Source organism: Gopherus evgoodei, chromosome 4, assembly GCF_007399415.2.
Source record: "Gopherus evgoodei ecotype Sinaloan lineage chromosome 4, rGopEvg1_v1.p, whole genome shotgun sequence".
NCBI classification, from domain to species: domain Eukaryota; kingdom Metazoa; phylum Chordata; order Testudines; family Testudinidae; genus Gopherus; species Gopherus evgoodei.
Window position 1 is genome coordinate 70,512,832 of NC_044325.1, and position 13,761 is coordinate 70,526,592.

The 13,761-nt window shown below is 46.6% G+C and overlaps 1 protein-coding gene across 5 annotated transcripts in view; it reads left to right on the forward strand.

Annotated features, from left to right (window-relative positions):
• Window positions 1–13,761, forward strand: part of SLC8A3 (solute carrier family 8 member A3) — a 209,190-nt gene that overhangs the window by 157,647 nt on the left and 37,782 nt on the right. For 3 of the 5 annotated variants that reach the window (XM_030559681.1, XM_030559683.1, XM_030559685.1), the window contains one exon: window positions 5,305–5,411. In XM_030559681.1, the coding sequence (XP_030415541.1) occupies window positions 5,305–5,411 (107 nt within the window). Of the gene's footprint in view, window positions 1–5,304; window positions 5,412–7,373; window positions 7,478–13,761 lie in introns of all 5 variants that reach the window. The other 2 variants (XM_030559682.1, XM_030559684.1) reach the window with 1 other exon arrangement.

Below are 13,761 nucleotides of genomic sequence, written 5' to 3' on the forward strand. Positions count from 1 at the left end.
CTAGATCAAACTGAGAGCCAGTAAAAGGAACTGCTTTCCACGGTGTTATCGGACTGTAGAACCTATTAGGCAGTAGGCCATTGAGTCAAATGCTGCGACTGGACATTTGTAGGAGGACTGCATAGTCTTATGATGCTTACTAATAGCTGTAGGTATGCAAGCTAAAGTAATGAAGTTAATCAAACCTCATGCTTCATAGTGTAAAATGGTCACTTGCAGGTGTCCAGAAGGAGCCTTCCCCCAATGTTACAGCATTGTAGAACTGGCAAATGTTCTTTTTTCTATATTACTCTTAAGTGAGGCACTTTTTTGAGTTGTTACCCAGCAGGCATGGCTCAGTACTTACGGTATTAATCCTGGTCTGGCTTTTGGCGAGGTGATATCATGGGAACCGTTTGGTTTACTCTACGCCATAGCCAGGTCTTTGATGACAGCACTAAGCTCTTTGGCCAGGGCATCAGCAGAGTGGTTTGAGTTGCAGCGGCACTTGAGTGCAGGAGTGAACGCTTGTCTTTCTGAAGCACTCTTGAATTTTAAGATGCTGACATAAATGTCGTGCCTGGTACTTGTAGTAAGTTGGCTGTGTACAGTTTTGATCTATATGCAACCAGGACATTAAGACATTAGCAGAGAGCTGCAAGACCTCAGAGATAGTGGATTGAGCCTCTCATTTTTTTCTTTCATAGAACCATTGGGATTTCCTGAATATTTATGAATTTGTGGTTTACTTACTAAGTTAGAACCTGATCTTCCAGATAATCAGGTCAACATACTCAAGTCCCATCGAAGTCAATGAGAGTTCTGTTGAGGAAGAAATACCTGCATAGTATTTAGAGATAACTAAGTGGTAGCTCCCTAGAAAACGCTGATAACTGACCAGTGACACCAGCTCATTTTCTCATAACAGGAAAGTAAATAATTCCTGTCACCTTGGCTGAGGAATGAAGAAGCATTGGTCCATACCACTGATGAATATTTCCAAAGCCAGCTGACTTTGTTGGTGGAATATATGTTTGTCGCGTAAGCCACTGTCTCTGTTTTATCTCAAGGTTATTATTACTATTATTGAGTGCTGATATTGTGCTTGCACTGGACATATGTAGGTGATTCAGTCCTTGCCCTGAGGAGTTACAATCGAGAGCAGTATGATAATACTTTCCAGTTTTCTAACGCTTTCTATCCAAGGGACTGAATGCACATGGCAGACATTAATGGAGGAAACTTCCCAACATTCCTGTAAGTGAGGTGTTAACAACATCATTTTACACATGGGGAAACAAAGGCACCTCCCGAGGCCAAGGTTCTGGCTGCTGAGTCGGCCGCGTCAAGGGAGGCCTGTAGAGAGGTCCTGGCTACTTCTTACCCTCCTCCAGGAACGCATTAAATTCCGGGCATGAGTCCTGGGGTAGGAGCTCGGAGAACTTGTCCACCTCCGCCCATATATTGTAGTTATACCGGCCCAACAGGGCCTGTTGGTTGGCCACACGGAGTTGCAAGGCCCCAGCTGAGTACACTTTGCGACCCATGAGGTCCATCCGCCTAGCCTCCTTGGATTTGGGGGCCGGTGCCTGCTGGCCATGCCGTTCCCTGTCATTGACAGACTGAACAACTAGGGAGGAGGGAGGAGGGTGGACATAGAGATACTCATACCCCCGAGAGGGTACCATGTACTTTCTTTCCACTCCCTTAGCCGTCGGTGGAATGGAGGCTGGAGATTGCCAAAGGTTATCGGCGGTAGACTGAATAGTCTTGATGAATGGGAGGGCTACTCGGGTAGGCGCGTCAACCTCTGGGACCTTCTCCACAGGTAGGTTGATGTTAAGGGCCACTCTGCGGAGGAGGTCCTGGTGGGCCCTGAGGTCTATCGGTGGGGGCCCTGACGCTGAAGACCCAGCCACGGCCTCATCTGGCGAGGAGGATGAGGAGGATACTCTGAGGATGAGGGCATCCTATGTGGTCCCCTGCTCCTGGACCAGTTCCTGCTCCAGTTGACCCAGGGAGTCTGGTGGCAGTTGTTTTTCCGAATCAACCGCGGGGGGGCTAGAAACCGTGGCCTCCGGTACCCGATGTTCTGAGGTGGCAGAACGGGTCTGGGGCAGGCGGCCACCCTGGGTCTGATGGTATGCCCTGGGTGTCCAAAAACCCCACTGTTGAGACCCCACCTCCTGTGGGCGGGTGTCCTGGAACACTCCCAGTGGTACTTCGGGATCCTGGTACCGGTCGTAGTAGCTACCCGCCTGGGAGGACGCCGACATGCCTCTGGACGGCCATGATGGAGCAGCGAAAGTTGGAGCCGAGGTTCCGACAGACCTTAAACCTCTGGATTGTGGTGACCGGCGTCGGTATTGGTGACGGTGCCGAGAGCGAGACCGGGACCTGCGACCGGCTCGGTGCCGGGAGGTCGACCGAGATCTCGAGTCTCTCAGTCTCGACCTGCTTCTGGAGGTGCGGTACCCGCCGCGGTGCTGTGAGCTGGAGCGGTACCCTGAGTACCGGCTTGACGCTCGAGATGTCGACCGGTGCCGGGAGCCTGACCGGTGCCAAGAGCATGAGCGGTACCGAGGTGATCGGTGCCAGGAGCGTGAGCGGTACCGAGGTGATCGGTGCCGGGAGCCTGAACAGTGCCTAGGTGAATGCTGGTGCAGGGAGTCTGACCGGTGCCGCGACCGAGATCGCCGTCGAGAGTGTGAGCGACGTCTCGATGTAGAGCGTCCGCGGGACCGCGATCTGGAGCGGTGCCAGTCTGCTACGCTGACCGAAGCTGGTCTGGTCAGGGCCGGTTTGCCCATTGAATGCAGCACCCGCACCAGCGGTGCCGGGGGTAAGGGCGGTGGCGCATCGATGATCGCAATCAGATCCTTCGCTGCGGCAAACGTCTCCGGGGTAGATGGTGAAGCAGGCTCTACCACGGTGGGCACCGGGGAGCCGCCAGGTGCCGGACTCGACGGCCCTCATGGGGTCGGAGTCAACGGTGCTGGCTTAGACGGTGCCGCGGCAGGTATCGGTGCTGGGCGGTCCGTCTTTGGCTCAGGCTCTGGCTGCGATGTGGATGTTGGCGGGATGATTTGTGCCTTCGCTGTCTTCGACCTCGGGGAGAGGGAGCGGCTTGGAGCCGGTCTTGGCGCCGGCAGAGGCCGGTGCCATGAGTCCTTGGAGGCAGCGCTTGGTGCTGTGGCGGTGCCCTTGCTTACCGGCTGGCTTGTGCTCGGTGCCGAGGGTGGAGGTGTCAGGGCCGCTTCCATAAGGAGCTGTCTTAATCTAATGTCTCGCTCCTTCTTGGTTCTCGGCTTGAAAGACTTGCAAATCGAGCACTTAGCCGATAAGTGTGACTCCCTGAGGCACTTTAAGCAGGAGTCATGGGGGTCTCCAACCGGCATAGGCTTGTGACAAGCCGAGCACTGCTTGAAATCCGATGAGCCGGGCATGAGCTCCGGCTCTGGGTGCGGGGAAGGGGGTGATCCCCGATCCCCTCAAACTATAACTAATAACTACACTATTAACACTAACTAACTAACTGACTGTCTAACTATATATATATATATATATATATATATATATATATATATATATATATATATATATATATATATATATATATATACAACAATTAACTACAACTACGGTATAACATGATAAGGAGAAAATGAGCTGCTAGGGAGTGTGGAGGTCAGCGAGGCCGCGCTCCACAGTTCCAACGACCGAAACAGGCGGTAAGAAGGAACTGAAGGGTGGCCGGGTCGACTGGGATACATATTGGGCGCCATAGCGGTGCCACTCCAGGGGGCGCCCAGCCGACCCGCCAGGGTTGCTAGGGTAAAAGTTTCTCCGACGAATGTGCACGCGGCGCGCACACACCTAACTGGAATGGATATGAGCAATCACTCGAAGAAGAACCCATGATTTCCAGTCCTGTGATTTAACTGCACGGGTTCTCCTTCTTTTCTGCATACAGACACAACAGGTTAGACACATTCAGTATACCACGTGATAGTCCAAAATTGAAGAGGTGTCAGAATTTTGCAGCGATCATTGTAGGAGGACTGTGCAGAAGAAGTCTGTGCAGAGGAGGGAATTGTTTGGAGGTCAAATCATTCACAGGCTCAGGACCCATCATGTGATGAATTAGCTAGTTGGCTTGCTCTTCAGGGAGAGCTGACCTATGGCTAGAGAAATGTAGGCCATTTGCTGCAAATTTCTTATTTCAGAAATGTTAGGTGGAGACAGTTCCAGAATTTAATTATAACTGCTGTTCACAGAGCTTGCCTACTGAGGGCTTTCCGTGTCTCTGCAGTGTTTGGAAGCCCTGAAGTGTATACATACACATATTTGTAATGTATAAACACATGTGAGCATAGATAATATAAATATTATATATGAATGTCAATGCACACACGAACTGCTTTGCATTAAAAAGTGTGAGAAATTGCACCAGAGTCTGAAAGCATGAGCTCCTTTTACAGTGAGAAAGAAGGGATGTGATTTTATATAGCCCTTCCTACCAATCAACAAGAAAAAAGCAAAGTGCAGGTATAATTTACACCCTGAGGCAATCGAGAGCAACACTAAGTGAAAGCAAAACAACCCAACTGGCTAAGCCTTCAAGGCATGCAGAGGCTGAATTGCTCTGTGTGTGTGTGTGAGAGAGAGAGAGAGAGAGAGAGACAGACTAGGAGCTAATCCTTCATCTTTATTCAGTGAAGATGCTCATGGAATTCACAAGCGTTTTGCCTGTGTGTCAGAATTTGCCCCAGAGTTAGTCTGCCCAACATATCTTGTGGGAGCCTACAGAGGAGGATTGTCCAGTAGAACTCTGATTAGCCAGATTAATCTACTGTATGCTTAGATTGAGGTGATCTGGGATTAAGTTGCAGTATATTCCCATGTGTACAGGGGGCTGATTTGTTCACTCCTTTTATGGTTTCCTTGTTGGAAGGATGTTTTAGGCCAAATTTTCAGACCTATGAGCAAAAGTTGTGCCAGTGAAGTAAGTGTGTGTGTGTGTGTGTGTGTGTGTGTGTGTACACACCCACTGAGTAACTGTCTGAGCAAAGTGTGCACTTGTGTGTGTAAATCAGGTGCAAGGCTGAAAGATTAGTTGCCTTGCAGTTACCCACTTTGTTCTGCCAGTGTAAATACACAGGAAGGGGAAGTAAATTTCTCTCCAGGGCCACTTTGAGCCTATTCAGTGGGTGAGTAAACTTTGACTGTCTCTAATTTTCCTCTTTGGTTTCTTTTACCCTCTCCCACCCTTGCTTTCCTATCCCCTCCTCCTCCTTATGACACTTATTATTTTTCAATCCACAGCAAAACAGTTCACATCAAGGTAACTGATGATGAGGAGTATGAGAAAAACAAGACTTTCTTCATTGAGCTGATGAGCCCACGCATGGTGGATATGAGTTTACAGAAAGGTGTAGTACTGGTCCTCCAGACTAATGTTAACATTCTTCTTTCCTCTTCTCTTTCTTCTCCTGCCTTCTTTTCTCCTCTGTTTTTTTTTCCTTTTTCTATGATTTCTTTTTGTTTTTCCAACCGCTCTGTCCTTAACACTGCTGTGCACACACAAACATGTCACATGGTACCTATGGGGTTTTAGCCGGATGCAGGGGGGCCTTGGGAAGGGGACAAGATAGAGAGACTCTGTGTGTGTGTGTGTGTGTGTGTGTGTGTGTGTGTGTGTGTGTGTGTGTGTGTGTGTGTAAAAGCAAGAGATTAGGATACTATCTCAAAATTGCTGAAATGGCTTGTGGTGGGGTTTTCTACTGCTCCCGTTGGCTGGAAGGATTGGACCTCCACATGCCCATCTGGGCAGCTTCATTGGCAAAACATCTACAGGAAACATACCCAGACTCCTAGAGGAGCTGTCAGCCTGCCTCACACCCATACTAATAAAAATACAAGAGTCAAATCCCACATGAAAGCAGCACATTAGTTCTCAGAAGTATTTGGTAAAGTCTTTTAGCTTTATCACAGACTGACTCAAGGACCAACTGCCATCAGGATAAGGAAAGGGAAGAAAATCAACACCCTGTCTTTGATATTTTTTTTTGAGAGAGAGAAAGAGAAAGATCAAGGCAGCCTTATGCATTGACGTGGTATCAGACATAGTGTTGTGAGCTTGCCAGGGTGAAGAAGGAGCAATGCCAGTCTAGTCTGCAGGGTATTTTAATTTAGGGGACTAGATGTCCCGATTTTATAGAGACAGTCTCGATTTTTGGGTCTTTATTATATATAGACTCCTGTTACACACACACACCCGTCCCAATTTCTGGTCACCCTGTTTTAATTCCAGCCGCCCCAGCCCTCTGGGGTATTTTAATACATGTTTCTCTTCCCAAGAGGTGGCAAAGACCTATAGTACTTCTGTGCCCAGATAAAGCTGAATCTCTCAGTCACTGACCATCCACTTCATGGAGAATAGGCTGCCTGGCCTCACTGGGTATGTCTACACCCAGGGATAAAAAACCTACAGCTGGCCCAGGTCCACTGACTCAGGTTCTTGGACTCAGGCTCTGGGGCTCGAAAATTGCTGTGTAGATGTTCAGGCTCAGGCTGGAGCCCAGTTCTAGGACCCTGCAAGGGTTGGAGGGTCCCAGGCTTCGGCTTGGTAGCAACACAACAATTTTTAGCCCCGCAGCTCATGCCCCAAGAGCCCAGCCTCAGCTGACGCAGGGCAGCCATGGCCATGCTGCAAGGCTTTCATCCCCAGGTAGACCTACTCAGTAGGCTAGTGAGTAAAGTTTATTAAACAGTTAGAAAACAACTAGAAACAAGAAACTAAAATATTTGTTGTTTTTAAATAAAAAGGGGGAGGTAAAAAAAACACCCAGTCCCCTCAAAACCAAATGAGAGCTCCCCCCATGAATGGACAGCCACCAGCCTCACCCACATCCATGCGTGTATGAATGTATGTATGGATCTCTCTCTCTCCTGCTCCCACTTCCACATCCACCGTCTTATCGGTTATGAGAGGGTGGGAAAAGCAATTGGTCCCTCAACTAAAATGTGTTTGATATCTTTGTGGCTGTTTTGCCCTTGGTTATTTCTGATTGGTCAATGCTCAATCAGCTGATGAGATATTATTACCATGTGACACTAAACTAAATGTGCTGCAGAAATCACCTCCCACTAACCATCAGCAAGGTCCAACCCTCCCCTCCCCCTTCGCTCCCTTGCCCACCCCCATCTTCCTCCTTTAATACTTTCCCACTCACCCTAAGAGCAACTACTACCGATGCGCCATATCCAACAAACAAAACTCTGCCCAAGGCAGCAGCAGGAATGGACTGCATGTGAGAAACGTGTGGTGCTGCTGCGTCCGCTCCAACCAGCCAACCCACTGTACATGGCTGTCTTTCTTGTTGTCCCTACAGGAAGACCGTAAGGGTTAAAATAGTAGATGAGGAGGAATACGAAAGGCAGGAGACTTTCTTCATTGCCCTTGGTGAACCGAAATGGATGGAACGAGGAATATCAGGTGTGAGATCCTTTTTGAAAACAAACCAAAAGAAACCAAACCCGAAATCCAAAAAAGTAACCCCTTCTTCTCCCTCGCACCAACCTTTTTTTTCTCCTCCTCCCCTGTTAGATGAATCAACTTTTATTCTTTCCCTTCCTGTATTCTTGCTCTCACCCTGTTTCGGTGTCATCTCTGCCTTTTAGAGCCTAGCTTATTTCTGATCCTCCTTTTGTGCAATGCTTGGGCCTCAGGCCTTATTAATATCATCAGTTTTGATTGGTTTTATTTTGTTTTGGTGACATCTTTGCTGCTACCCCTTCTCCCCCCTAATGCCGATACTGAAGGGAGTGAAAAAGAACTGAAAATAATGTAGTGCATGGCTGTTTCTTCAACTCCCCTCTTCAATACTGAATGTCCCAGAGTCCTTCCCTCGTTTGTCCCCAGTCCCTTATGGTGCACCATTGAATATTGTTGTTGGGTTCCTCTGAATCTTTGCTCACAGCCTGTCCTGTACAGCAGGGGAATCACAGTCACAGTGTTTTGGTTTTACAGTAATAATACTTTGCACTTCTCTAGCATTTTTCATCCAAGAATCTCCAAGCACTTCACAAATATTCAGTCATGGAGCCTCACAACACTTCTGTGAGGTAGGTATGAAGCCTTATTTCCCAGTTTATATGCCGATAAAATGGGGCACAAGGAGATTAAATGACTTGGCCAAAATCACACAGCAAGTGAGTGGGAGAGCTGGAAAAGAACCTAGACTCTGAGTTTCTAGTTTTAACTGCTATACCATACTTAAAAATCCCTGTATCTGTCAATTTGATGGAACCATCCCAGTCCCATGTGTGCAGTCTGTCTGTATTGCCAAATCACCATACAGTTAAGCACAAGTTTACTAGGGCCTTAAAAGCAAGGGCTGCCAAAAGTTAGTACAAAGGTGATTGGCAGGGCAGCACAGGGGAAGCTTGCACAGTGTCTGTCAGCATCCAGACATTTTGTATAACCCCTTGCTTCTGTGTAGTACTCCCTGGGATGAGAAACATCTGTCTGGTGCTTGGACATAACATGATTCTTCCCTTGTTGAAATTCCTTTTGTTTCTTATCCCACTCATGCAGCAACTTCCTCTAACCAGGGCACCACCCACCTGTTAACAAATCTCCAAATTAATTTAAATCAGACGTTGTTTAAATCGCTGTGCTGTTATGTCATGACAAAGACCATGTTTCTTCTCTCATTTACTCCAATGTAAATTGAATGTAACTCCATTAAGGACAATGGGGTTAGATGGCGTAAAACAGGAACAAGTGAGGGCAGTGTCAGACCCAGAGGTCTGCTGGACAAATCCTAAAAGGCAGCTGCCTGCCTCTGTCACAGCATAGGAGCACCTATCATCAGCCTCCATTTACCAGCAGGACGTGAGATACAATAGAAGAGGAGGGTGCACTTTTTATTTGTCCATTTGTGAGGATTATCTGCAAATTTCCAAAAAACATGTCCACAGAAGAGGGGGAGATACACACATCTCATTAGCCTTGTTAGGGTGCAGCCAATGCAAGGCCTCAGCACTTAAAAAGAGAGTTTCAATGTATTTTTACACTGTCACCATCTTAATCCTATGACATTTCAAAAGAGTCCATGTACTGTAGAGAGCTCCCACAAGAGGGCACCATTCTGTTGGCTGTGATGAAGAATTAGATTGCACATAATGGATATAGATGCACCAAGCATTGATGGAGTGCAAAGTCCCCTACTGACATGTGACAAGGTCAACACAGACACATGCACCTGTGAGGCAGACATGCAGAATCATGCAGAGACACGTATATGCACGCCTGCACACATACACGCCCCAATCATGGCTAGAACTCCATTGTGCTGGGCACTGTACAAACAGAGAATAAAAAGATGGACCCCGTCCCCAAGGAGGTTAATTATAGGACAAGACACAACACAGGGATACAGACAGACCAGGGAATACGAGAAAACCGTGAGCCAGTATTGGTCAGCATGATAGGCTACACCCTCCCTGCCTAAATGTTGTCAAGAAAAATGAGAGTCTTGAGGAATTTGAAAGAGGATAATGAACTAGTTATGCTGATGTTTACAGTGAGCTTCTCCGAAGTCTGAGGGACAGCATTGGCAAAAGCACAGATATCCTTTGCAAATGTAACCAGTGGATGATACAGCCTGGTGTCAGGGGCTGGTTGGAGATGGGAGTCGTCATCTCAATAGATAGGGTATGGATAGGCCATGAAGGGTTTGAAAGCACCCACATACTTATGAAAATACGCAAACATAAACACACATATGTGCGTGCAGATACACACCGCCACAAAGAGAAGCACACACACATGTGCATGTACATGCTAACACATTCAGGCATGCACATTTTTGCAAATGTGCACATACATACAGGCATATACACGCATATGGAGAGCAAATGCAATGGTGATGAGTGTAATATAAAACCTGGATAGGCAGATGTGGGGATGCGCAAACCTAACCACATATATGTGGGCACATGCTGGCATATGCAAATATGTAGATGCTCCATGCAGTTACACATCCAAACATGTGCTTACAGAGACCTTCTCAAAGATGTGCATGCACACACACAAACATGCATGTAGATACCATTAATATTAAAGTCAGTCAGTATAACAATCACTATTGTCATCACGTAGCCTAGGCCTTAATGACTCACAAGGCCACTGAGAGAAACAGATTGAGCCACTCTTGGCAGGCCCAGGTAAAGTTGTTTTCGATGAGGAGTTTCTGTTTGTATATTCTGCTGGCATATTTGTACCTAGCACACAGGATGTGGTTTTCTTCAGTGTGTGCCCTTGTGGTTGGTGCCCTCCATTTAGCTCTGTTGCATGCAGGCTGGTCCCAGCATGCTGTCAGACTATGTCACACTTCTAGATTGTCCTCCAAAGTGCCTTCAGAGCATTACTTCTGGCCTCTGTGTGAACGCGAGCATGTCCCTTGACTTAGCAAACTAGAAAGTAATCTTTTAGGTAATCGCCAGTCAGACTGTCTAGTGCCAGAACCAGCACATTTCAGTTGTGCTTTCACGATCCTAGCTTCAATGCCAGTGATTTGGGCTCACCCAGATGCCTTGTTATCTGGCCAGTTAATCTTAAGAATTAAGTAATAGGCAGCACTGATGAAATGCATCCAATGGCTAAGGTGGTTTCAATACATTGTCCACATTTCATAGCCAGAAAGCAGACGATAGAGTATCAGCTGGCACGTAGGTGCATAAGACAAGCATTTACATGCTTAAGTGAAGACCCCAGGGCAGGATTTGGATATCTTAATTTGGATCTCGATCTTGGTTTGATGCCTTGTGCCACTGAAATTCCAAACTCTGTCGTTGAGCAAGCCCAAGTTGCTGCTAGCTATATGAATTCAGCAATTTACCATAGACCCATAACTGAAGGGATGTTACCCAGGACAACGATACAGGACACAATGTTCAGCAGAGTATAGTCAATCTAGACTTTTGGCTAAACTCTCCTACATACATACCAATAGACAGCACCAGTGAAGAATATATATCTGTATACTATTGACTAGAGCTAAGGCTTATGCTGAAGAAGTCTTGGCCCATTGATTGGGATCCCGACTCATACTGGAATATGTACCTTTGCAGGCTCACGCTCAGAGCTTGGTATCTATATTACAATCTTTGTGAGGCACTGAGGCACAGACTCATGAAATCTATCCCATCCCTCATCCCACACATGCTTTTTGCTCCTTTCTCTTGTTGCACTAATGCCAGAGGGCAGACCCAGCTCCCATCAGTTTACCTGTATCTATCACAATACTATTGTGAGACTGTAGAAGGCATCTGTCTATCCACCTGCCCATCTCCTATTCCCTACCCACCCCATCCCAAAAAATAAACTAACATGGGGAATGGCCACTGTGGCAGCAGCTACTTTAACTCACTCTGTACTTTGATGAAGATCTTCTGGCAAGTACCAGTGTTCAGCTGGAACTGTAGGGACTTAAGAATTGCAATGCCAGGTCAGACTGGTCATCCAGCTAGGCCAGGAACCTGTTGCCAAGAATGCCCAGTATGAGGGCTGGTTGAAACTTTTTTTTTTAAACAGAAAAACTGGTTTTTGACTAAATGAAATTGTTCATGGAAAATGTCTGATTTCCTTGGAATTTTATTTATCATATTTATTATTTCACTGGAAACTCCAGAAGCCTGAAGAAGGACATTTGGGGGTTTCAGTTGAAAATTTTCCAGTTTTATGATGAAAATCCATGGAAAGAGAGACATTTTCTGGCCAGCTCTAGCCAGTACTAGGTATCTCAGAGGCAGGTGCAAAGATTTGTGTCATGGATGACTATGGAACATCCTTCCCCTAGCTGGTGGATGTTTTCATTATCCATATAAATATCTAATACAGCTTTTTCCACTAAATAATTTTGTGTCACGTGCAACGTTTGCCCCTTCTCTGCTCAGTCCCTTTTCCTGATCATTAGTAAATATATTAAACGGCCTCAGTACTGGTATGGAACCTTGTGGCACCTAATGGTTAACCTTTTTGCCCTGACGGAAATAGACTGATTATTCCTATTCTTTGTTTCCTGTCCCTTAGGCAGTTTCTGATCCATGATAAACTTTATTTTGCACCCCAGAGCTACTTAGTTTCTTGAATAACCTCTTGTGAGGGACTTTTTCAAAGACTTTCTGAAAGTCCAAATAATTATATCATGTAACTCTTCTTTCTCAGCTATTTTGTCAATATGCTCAGGGAATTCAAATAGATTAGAACAGATTTAGTGTTGGTATCTTGCCAACATCTGATAGCAGTTCAGTAGGGGCATATCAACGTGCAAGGGGTACCAATAAAAGTAACCCTCACTTCAGTTTGGTAGTGTTGAAGTGGATAAGCAGAAAACTAATAGGAAACGTGAATTTCCTGCCCAGCAAGTAAGGCCAGGGAGGGTGGTCGGGAGCAGGGATGTTGATTCTCTCCATTCTGCCACCTGCCCCCAAGATTTCCTGCTCTTGTCTCCCTCTTCTTTACCAAGAAGCTAACTAATGGATTCTCATGGCTGCATCTGTTCCTCTTATTTGCAGTGACAGGGACCAAATCCCTGTCAACTGAGCATAGCAGGACTTAGAAGCTTCCCAGCATGTTGAGCCACCTGCCTGGTCAGCCTTCTGTCAGTACCTTTCGAGTGTCTCTCTTCATTAAAAGGTGACATTTTTGGTTTCATTGTTACTCTCCTGGTGGTTCAGGTGTCACAATAGCTCACAGTTCAGACCTAGGTATTTTGCTACTCAGAGCCCTGCAGTGCCAGAGAGGTCCAGGCTGTCTGTACTCTGGTCACACATCAGCCTTGACAATTTTTGTGCACTCCAGAATTACAGGAGCAGAGCTTGGTTTCCTTTTTCTGGGAGCCAATCCCCACCTTTTGCTTAATCTGTGGTTAACCCCAGAGTGCTACGCAGAGAACAGCGTTGGAGCTGTGAACAACTGCAGATGAAATACCACTTTAGATTATTCTATTTGATGTTGCATAAGCATGAGGATCATGCTTGAAAAATTACAATTCATGCGGGTAATTGAGAGCCCTACTTGGGACAATTCACTTCACAGCAGATTGGCGAAAGATTTAACTTCAGGGATAGTGGGTGAATGCTGATTTTGGACTATTCCACTTTACAGAGGGGTGAGAATCCTTCATGGAAACTTCATGAAGAGTTGATTCCTGCACGATATGTTTTCACAGCAATTTGAAACTCAGAATCCCTCTTAGAAGATTCTTCTTCATGGGCAGTGGTTTTGGAACCATATTCCACCTTTCCTGGTGTAACCCACACACCCCCTGGGTGCGGTGTTCTGTCCCATCTAGTGGCACCAAGACCACTTAGAGAGAGAGAGATTAATGAGTCTGCTCTACAGCCTTAGCTAAGAGCCATGTGGCTTTTAGCTCATGCAGTAGAGGCTCATGCAGTAAGCTCCAGAGGCCCCAGCTTCATTCCTGCCCGCCGATGACCAGGGTCTGTCGGTGTTGCACTAGCAAGTAGCAGGTGGGATGGACGTGTCTCTTGCAGGGATCCGTTTAACAGTGGATAGGCCAAGCATGGAAGACTTCACTTCACAGAGGGAACTTGTGGCCAAGAGTCATCGTTGGAAGGTTCTGTTTCATGACCAGTGGATGGGAATAGTTCTGGGAAATTTAAATTTCTTTTTCCAAACTGTCCTCTGTACCCCATCAAAAATTTACCTTGTGGGATTATAATTTCGCCCTGCAATACACTGACCAAATT